General features: G+C 39.2%; 1 protein-coding gene across 3 annotated transcripts in view; it reads left to right on the forward strand.

The window, feature by feature from the left end:
• Il23r (interleukin 23 receptor) overlaps positions 1–7,764 on the forward strand; it is a 69,922-nt gene extending 62,158 nt beyond the window's left edge. For all 3 annotated transcript variants that reach the window (XM_085839671.1, XM_085839672.1, XM_021165800.2), the window contains exons 9-10: positions 4,493–4,583; positions 7,126–7,764. In XM_085839671.1, coding sequence (XP_085695797.1) covers positions 4,493–4,583; positions 7,126–7,764 — 730 coding nt within the window. The remainder of the gene's footprint in view (positions 1–4,492; positions 4,584–7,125) is intronic.
• The last annotated feature ends 1,701 nt before the right edge of the window (positions 7,765–9,465 follow it).

Below are 9,465 nucleotides of genomic sequence, written 5' to 3' on the forward strand. Positions count from 1 at the left end.
TTTCACATATCATTCAGTTAATCCTCAAAATAATTTCATCAGAAAAGCTCTCTGTCCCATATTACAGATGAACAAATGAAGGCTTAGAAAAAAAGGTTGACTCCTCCACCCAAGGGCCTCAAGCACTCATCAAGGAGAGACAGTAGATATCAATTTCCATGTTCTCTTCTTCTAACACAGCACTAACATTGTACTAGGCATTATCCACAGTGTCTGGATTCTTCCCAGTGACCACAGCCTGCCTTAACCTCTATCCAAACAAAATAGCTAAGTCAGTGTGAAAACAAGTGGGGCTGTTTGAATTTGTCACTCTATTACCAACTATGTTGATGTTTATGAGTTTAGCTTCAATGTCTCTTCTATTTTAAAACTATTTTAACAATTCCACGAAAGTATATAGTGTATTTTGATGGAACTCCCTCTCTTATTTCCCCATTTGCTTTCCACTTAGTTTAATTGGAGTTGCTTGCATGTGCACAGATGTAGACTTGTTTACTAAATCATCATTAAAGAAAAATGATTTCCCCTGGCCCAGTAGCCATCACCTGCCAATAGCGCCTCAGCTAGGGATGAGAATCATGTGCCCGTCCCTTGTGTATACTGGGATACTTACTGATTAAATCTTGTACAGGTCTCATGCAGGTAACCACATTTGGTATGAGTTTGTTGTCTTCTAAAGATACTGTTACACACCACTCCTTCTAGCCTCAGGCTCTTACATACTTTCTGTCCGTTCTGTCATGCTTTCTTGAGACTTGCAAGTTGAAGGTGTTACAGATGGTCCAATCAGGTTGATCATTAAATAGTTACTTCTCAGGATTTTGACTAGTTATAAGTCTTTAAATTGACTGCTGCTTGGCCAATCAGAAATTGGAAACCCATTCTTTTCTTTCTTGCTTTCTTGCTTGCTTCCTTCCTTCCTTTGTCATCACTAGTTCCATGAGATAATTTTTCATCAAAATGTATAATCAAAATACATATTTTAAGCAAGCTAGTCTATAAGTTGTACCAACCTAATATGTGCATAGGCTTTTCCCACAGAACTTAAGTAATATTTCAAATTTTAAATTAAATACTAATAAGCATAACCCTAGTAGCTTTTCAAAATGGACAAACTAGCTTGTCATTTTGCTTGGGGTGTATTAAAATGTAATTATTTATGAAGATCCTTGAAATGTCTTAATGTTCAAATAATGTCTATAAAAAAGTTAGCACTTATATCATCAGCCAAAGATATTCTATATATTTTGAAATTTTAAGTAATAATCATCTCATTACTATAATTACTGTAACCCAAAAGCTTTTAGTTAGCAATAATACATAAGAAAATAGAACAATTCATGAAAAATGTAATTGTTTACATTCTAATTTTAAGAAGGTATAAAGGGTTGTGGGGAAATAGCCTTTCAGTACAGCACTTGATTTGCAAGCAGAGGAACTTAAGTTAGAGCCCTAGAACCCAAGCTGACAAAAGCTACATGTAGGGAGTTACTTATGATAATCCCAGTGCTGGGAAAGCAGAAACAGGCAGAGGTGTGGGGCTCACTTGTCAAGCTCTAGGCAATGGTAGGACCCTGATTTAAAATAAGGCAGATAGCATCTAAGGAATGACACCAAAGGTTGTCATCAGGCATTCACATGTACATATATCCACATAGCCACATGAAAATACACATGCATATGCAAAATAGAAAGAAGAAATACTTCCAATATAAGTATTTAACATACATGCAGATACTGGGTTTTTTCTTTTTCTTTTCATTGGGAGCTTTGAACTCCCATTTTTTATTTTAATTAGGTATTTTCTTCATTTACATTTCCAATGCTATCCCAAAAGTCCCCCATACCTCCCACCACTCCCCTACCCACCCACTCCCACTTCTTGGCCCTGGCGTTCCCCTGTACTGAGGCATATAAAGTTTTCAAGACAAGTGGGTCTCTCTTTCCACTGATGGCCAACTAGGTCATCTTCTGATACATATGCAGCTAAAGACACGAGCTCCGGGGGGTACTGGTTAGTTCATATTGTTGTTCCACCTATAGGGTTGCAGACCCCTTCAGCTCCTTGGGTACTTTCTCTAGCTCCTCCATTGGGGGCCCTGTGATCCATCCAATAGCTGACTGTGAGCATCCACTTCTGTGTTTGCTAAGCCCTGGCATACACTCTCAAGAGACAGCTATATCAGGGTCCTATCAGCAAAATCTTGCTAGTGTATGCAATGGTGACAGCGTTTGGAGGCTGATTATGGGATGGATCCCCAGGTATGGCAGTCTCTAGATGGTGTATCCTTTCGTCTCAGCTCCAAACTTTGTCTCTGTAACTCCTTTCATGGGTGTTTTGTTCCCAATTCTAAGAAGGGGCAAAGTGTCCACACTTTGGTCTTCGTCCTTCTTGAGTTTCATGTGTTTTGCAAAGATACTGTTATTTAATACAATTAAACATTACTGATACAAGACTATTATTAGAATCAGAACTAAAATGGAGGCCAAAAATCACATTTTAAATATGTACAGATTATACACGTTAGAGAATAAGACCAAGCTACCACCCAATATCCTTGGATGAAAATATCCTCCTAAGATTTATCACTATCTAAAATGGACATATGCCAATAACATTTTTTGAAGAAGCAAAAAAGTTACCTTGCTGATGGCACTCATGAATCAATCAAAAATATGAAAAATCCATTGAAAAAGAAATAACCTACATAAATATGAAATAAAAATAATGTAGAAAAACAAAACAAAAAGACCAAGTTACCCATAATGCATCAGTGTCACATTAAGGAAAGAACTAAAAGCACTTCCCTTGGAGTCATTTACCAAGAAGGAACAAGTCCAGATCTGAATCCTCTGCTTTATGCTTCTGCTACCTTTGGTTCTCATCTGTCTGTTGTATGAGTCTGAACCTGTACCTGCTTGAAGGCTGTCTTGTGGCTCTGTCTGTCTATGTTTCTGTGTGTATTTATCCCGTTGAATATCTGTCTATCTAAGAATGCTGTGTCTGTCCCTTTCAAGGGGCTTCACTCTTTATTTATTGAGCAGAACAGAAAGCATCACATGAGGAGGAGTGGGATACTCTACAGAAATCTCTAACAGTTTTATAAGGGATTAAGTCCAACTGACACCAACTGATCCCAACTGACCCAGAAAACAAATACCATTGTTTATCATCCAGTGTCCATACATGATTGCTTTCAACCTTTATAGTAGATTTCAGTAAGTGGCTTTCAACTTCTGTAGTTCCTGGTTTAAGCAAATAATACACATGCAGTATCTGGGTCAGGGAATGGTACGTAATTTAAGATTATAGCCATGCATTACCTTAGGTTGTAAATGTTGATTGCATGGGAAATCCCAGGCAAGTAAAGTCAACTGCTACATTGTACTCTTAAAGGCAGGTTAAACAAGCTGAGGACACAGTAGATTAGTAGTCTTAAGTCATAGGTGACCTAGAGGTGTATTTTTAATTCTGGTTGTGAAATCCAGCAAAAGTTCCAGTCCTTTACAATGAAAGATATTTTCAGAATATTGTATCACCACACAAATATAATGAAACTAAGAGTAGATAAATTTTAAAAATATACATAAAAAAATCACTGTATACCGCATCAGAATGCTATGTAAAAACATCCTAGTAGCATCAAGTCATTATCTTGGTCTAATTATAAGCATAAAAAGAATATGGGTTAATTTTTAAAACTGAGTCATAAAAATTGTATAAATATATGTAAAGAAATCATTTTTCCCTGATGCCAATCAAAGTCAAAGTTCACTCAGCCATTTTGGTTGTTATTTAATAAATGTGTTTAGAGATCCTGTTAAAACAAGAGCAGGTCTTACTTGTTTTTCCCCAGGCTCCTCATGTGTAAAACCATACCTCAGGTCAGTGTGGTCTTCTCTACATCCCGGGTACAACCTGTTTGCACAATGTAGTTTGCTCAGTCAAAGTAGAAGGTGCTTTTATACACAAAGATAGCACCAAGAGGAACTTTTTACAAGATATCAAATCGGCTTCTTACTGAATGCTTATTAAGAAAACGATGGAAGCCTTTGCTTCATAGGCTAAGTTGTACTCCATTTTAACTCCATTCATTGCCTATGGTTGCCTGCACCAATTTAAAAGAAATGTTCCAAGAAAGTGTGATGATCATGTGTTTAATTTCAACACTTAGGAGGCAGAGACAGGGGGTTCTCTGAGTTCAAGACGAGCTTGGCCTACAGAGCAAGTTCCAGGACAGCCAGGGCTACACAGTGAAAGTCTGTCTCAAGAAAACCAAAAAGGAAAGGAAGGAAGGAAGGAAGGAAGGAAGGAAGGAAGGAAGGAAGGAAGGAAGGAAGGGGGAGAAAGAGAGAGAGAGGAAGAGAGAGGAGGAGGGAGGAAGAGGGAGGGAGGGAGGAAGAGAGGGAGGAAGGAAGGAAGGAAGGAAGGAAGGAAGGAAGGAAGGAAGGAAGGAAGGAGCTGCTTCTAACGTATCTTTTTGTTTTCTAGAATTAAAAGAAAAGTTTTACTGATGATCCCAAAGTGGCTTTATGAAGATATTCCTAATATGGAAAATAGCAATGTTGCAAAATTATTACAGGTAATCAAACAGCACCAAACAGAAACTGATTGGTGTCCAGTGTGATGGGGTGTGCCAATAAAACTAGCATAGGGAAGGCTGAAGCAGGAGGAGGATGATTTCAAGGCCAACCAGAGCTACATAATGAGACCTTGTCAAACAAATAAGCAGGGGCTGGAGAGGCAGTGCAGTGGTTAAGAATATCTGTTGCTCTTGCAGAGGACTAAGGTTCAATTCCTAGAACTGACATGGTGGCCCATAGCCATCCATAACTCTAGTTCCAGAGGATTCAATGCCATTTTCTGACCTCCACTGTACTATATACACACATAATGAACACACATATATGCAAGCAAAACATTCATACATATAAAATAAATAAATCTATAAATAAACAGTAAACAACAACAAAATATCCATAATTAAAATATCAGTTAGGACCAAGAAGAGTTCAGTCTGGTCATTAGAATGTCTATGTATATGTATGTGTATGTGTATATGTATACATATATGTATGTATATTTTTTCCAGGAAAAGAGGAGTTCACAGGACAGCCTAGGGATGCTAGGCAGTTGGGAGAAGCTTTGACAGCTACAAAGCAGAGAGAAGAATATGGAAAGATAAGAACTTTCACAAGAGAAAAAATATTCTGGGAAGGAGGGTGATGTGAACTCAAGTACTGAAGGGACTCTTGTGTTAACTTCTTATCCCAATAAGCCTGTATAAAAAAAAAAACCCACACAACCCAGTCATTATATTTATAATCTATATGCCTAGATTGTACAGAACTATCACTGTACTAATCTATTCCCCAGCAATGAGACTATTTGCAGCTTCTCCAGGCCCTGTGGTTCTGCTCCATCCTCCTTCCACCTCCTCTTCCCCCAACTCTGCCTTGTCCTCCTCCCTCTCTGAGACCCACCTTCCATTGCCCAATCATCAGCTTCCACCTTTATTTAGCCAATTAGAATGGGGAGAAGGCCAAATGAGATCACCTGAGTATGTGATCTACTCCTCTTCAGGGCCAGCACCTCTTAATGAAGCTGAATTAACATCAAAATACAAACAGCACCAAGGCAACCCACAACATTTCCACCTATTTGTCCAATTAAAAGGCTCCCTTTTTCAGATATAAATTGAGCATAACCATAGCAATTATGTAAACTATATAGTGTGATATATAATTAACATCTAGGCTATCAGTTTGTCAATTACTCTACCACCTATCCTAACAATTTTATATTTGAGTTATATTTTGATTTTAGCTTGGGCAGACCAGACCTATTTATGTGGCTCTGCTTAAAGTTGGGTGAGCCCACTGCCTTAGTTAGCTGTCTGTTGCTATGAATAAACACTATGACTAAAAGCAACTTGGGGAGGAAAGAGATCATCTTATGGCTGGCCATCTATCACCCAGGGAAGGAAGGGCAAGATATTGATGCAGGAACTGATGCAGAAGCCATGGAGGAGTGCTGCTTGCTGGTTTGCTTTCTATAACCTGTTCAGTCTGCTTTCTTATAGCACCCAGGACTACCAACCAGCTCAGGGGTAGCACTGCCTACAATGATCTAGTCTCTCCCACATCAATCATCATCAAGAAAATGCACCACAGACTTGCCCACAGGCCAATCTATGGCTACACTGTCTCACTCCTCTTCCAAAATAACCTTGTGTCACATTGACAAAAACTAGTCAACACAATAATAAATGTAGTCTAGATACACATCATTTGAATGAAGGATTTTCAGGATAAAATAAAAATAAACAAATAAAAACTTTAAAAAAAGGTTTTAACCAAGAAATATGCTTAAGACATGGATTATCCTTTTTTTTGCATAAAATTTATTTTTATTAGGTATTTATTTCATTTACATTTCCAATGCTATCCCAAAAGTCCCCCACACCCTCCCCCACCCACCCACTCCCACTTCTTGGCCCTGGCGTTCCCCTGTACTGAGGCATATAAATTTGCACCATCAATGGTCCTCTCTTTCCACTGATGGCCAATTAGGCCATCTTCTGATACATATGCAGCTAGAGACACGAGCTCTGGGGTACTGGTTAGTTCATATTGTTGTTCCACCTATAGGGTTGCAGACCCCTTCAGCTCCTTGGGTACTTTCTCTAGCTCCTCCACTGGGGGCCCTGTGATCCATCCACTAGCTGACTGTGAGCATCCACTTCTGTGTTTGCTAGGCCCCGGCATAGCCAAGAGACAGCTATATCAGGGTCCTTTCAGCAAAATCTTGCTAGTGTATGCAATAGTGTCAGCGTTTGGAAGCTGATTATGGGATGGATCCCCAGGTATGGCAGTCTCTAGATGGTCCATCCTTTTGTCTCAGCTAGACATGGATTATTTTTAATTCTCTCTTTGTGAGACCTACGTAAAGATTTAGAACAAACCAAAAGGGCAGAAGGAGGAAATCATCCAGGAGATAAACACTCAGATAAAGGGAAAAGGAAACGAAAGTTGGAGAAAGAAAGTTTCAGCTCTTTTAAATAATTTTGGGGGTTTTGGTGGTGATGGGTTGCCTGTAAAATGAAGTAATGTTTTTCCCCCTAGGAAAAAGGTGTATTTGAGAATGATAATGCCAGTGAGCAGGCCCTGTATGTGGATCCTGTCCTTACAGAGATAAGTGAAATCTCTCCCCTGGAACACAAACCCACAGATTACAAAGAAGAAAGGCTCACAGGACTCCTTGAGACAAGAGACTGTCCTCTAGGAATGCTGTCTACCAGTTCTTCTGTTGTGTATATTCCTGATCTCAACACTGGATACAAACCCCAGGTTTCAAATGTTCCTCCTGGAGGAAACCATTTCATTAACAGAGATGAAAGAGACCCTACATCCCTTGAGACCACAGATGACCACTTTGCCAGATTGAAAACATATCCCAACTTCCAATTTTCTGCTTCAAGTATGGCTTTACTAAACAAAACACTAATTCTTGATGAATTGTGCCTCGTTTTAAATCAAGGAGAATTCAATTCTCTTGACATAAAAAACTCAAGACAGGAGGAAACCAGCATCATTTTGCAAAATGACTCACCCAGTGAAACTATCCCAGCGCAGACTCTGCTGTCTGATGAATTTGTCTCCTGTTTGGCAATTGGGAATGAAGACTTGCCGTCTATTAATTCTTACTTTCCACAGAACGTTTTCGAAAGCCATTTCAGTAGGATTTCACTCTTGCAAAAGTAGACTATGCCATCAAAGTCAAGGTGAGAAGCTGCCTTTCCACTGCAAGCCAAAACTTCCCTCAAAAGAAGTATAAGTACACTGCCATGACTCCAGGATGGAACTTACCTCACTGGCAAAACAAAGCAAAACAAAAACAATGAGGCTGTGCTTGTATGCTTGTTTGCTCATTTGTTGGTTTTCATCTCATTTTAGTATCCCCACTTGAGACAGGAGGTCACAAGCCCAAATGGACTAACTCACTATATATTTGAGGATGGCTGGACTCCTGGTTTTCCTGCCTCTTCTTCCCAAGTGCTAGGATTAAAGATGTGTGCCACCAGGGCTATTTCTTTCCTACTTCTGTCATTAAATGGTACAGTACAGCTCAGTTTGTACAAAGGATAAATCGTGCAGAATGCATAGTAGTGAAATAAATGTAGAAAATGGGTCATTAAAATCAAAACACAAATATTTCCTTGCAAAGGCAGAAACAAGTTTAATTTTCATCTAATACTTAAAATTCTCCTGAGTAGGTAAGATCTAAAACCAAACTACAGAACAAGTAAAGGCAGGAACAGAGACTAGAAGCTCATTAACATACTTGCTTATTGTTCTTTCACTACTTTCATTGTTTTAGATTAAAAGATTTTACAACAGTAGTGGTGAGACCCATGGGCTTCCTTTCTCCACTGAAGTTAGAAGTGGGAAGTGGTGGGCTTCATTCTGTGGCAAACATCAATATTTATTCTAGCAGAACTCATGTGAGAAAGGAGGCATAGGATGGGCCAAACAAGCAGACTGACTGTTACTGACATCTATGTGTTGAGTATGTCATAAAACTCTGCTGAAAACAGATAAGTATCCAAGTCTAAAATGGTGAATATTCACTGCATCCCATAGCCTATGTCAGCTGCAGACATTACAGGCTGGTCACTACATGCCTCTGTTTACTTTTTCTCATTCTATGAAGCCATTCTTTTCCAAAGTAGAACAACCAGGTAAAATGTAAAAAGCTTACCACCTAATGGAAACTCTTTTGTCTGTCCTAAAGTATATATGTATTCGTTGTACTTTCCATCATCTAAACAGGATGTTTTATGCCACTCACAAAATGCAGCAGCTAAATATCTTCACTTGTAAATTGTCATGACTTTGCTTTATTCCCCTCTAAAGGGAGACTGACAGTAAGGGACAGAGGTGGGTCAGATTTGAGACACAAGGACAAGACAGATTCATCTTTGTTCATTGGCTAATCTGGTATATTGTGGAAGACAATTTTTTAAGTCATGTCATTGCAATCATAAATCTAACATGTGTAAAAAGATTTTGTTCAGTTAAAAGGACGGCAGCAAAGAGTTCTTTGCTCTTTCACAAATGCTTCCACCACAGCACAGTGCGTGCCTCCTCTTCCCCAGGTGGTGTGAAGCATGCAACAGTTTTTGTTCTATGGCCTCTCCTCCCACCACATCCCTGTTCAGCACAGGAAAAACTTCTTCTTTTTTTTTTTTTTTTAATTAGCTTACAAAGTAGCAGGTTTCTTGTGGCTTTTTCGGTTATGCTTAGTTTTGGTTGACACTCTCCCTATGTCATGTCCTTGCCACCATGCTGAACTAAGCCCTCCCACCCCCATATTCCCACTTGTGCTTACATCACACAATTGATCTATTACCCTTGCTTGCCACCACTCTCCTTGGAAGCCTTGTTTTCCCTTCTCAAGGGCCG

The sequence above is a fragment of the Mus caroli genome, unplaced genomic scaffold (genome assembly GCF_978045245.1).
Source record: "Mus caroli unplaced genomic scaffold, Mus_caroli_1 scaffold_7, whole genome shotgun sequence".
NCBI lineage: Eukaryota > Metazoa > Chordata > Mammalia > Rodentia > Muridae > Mus > Mus caroli.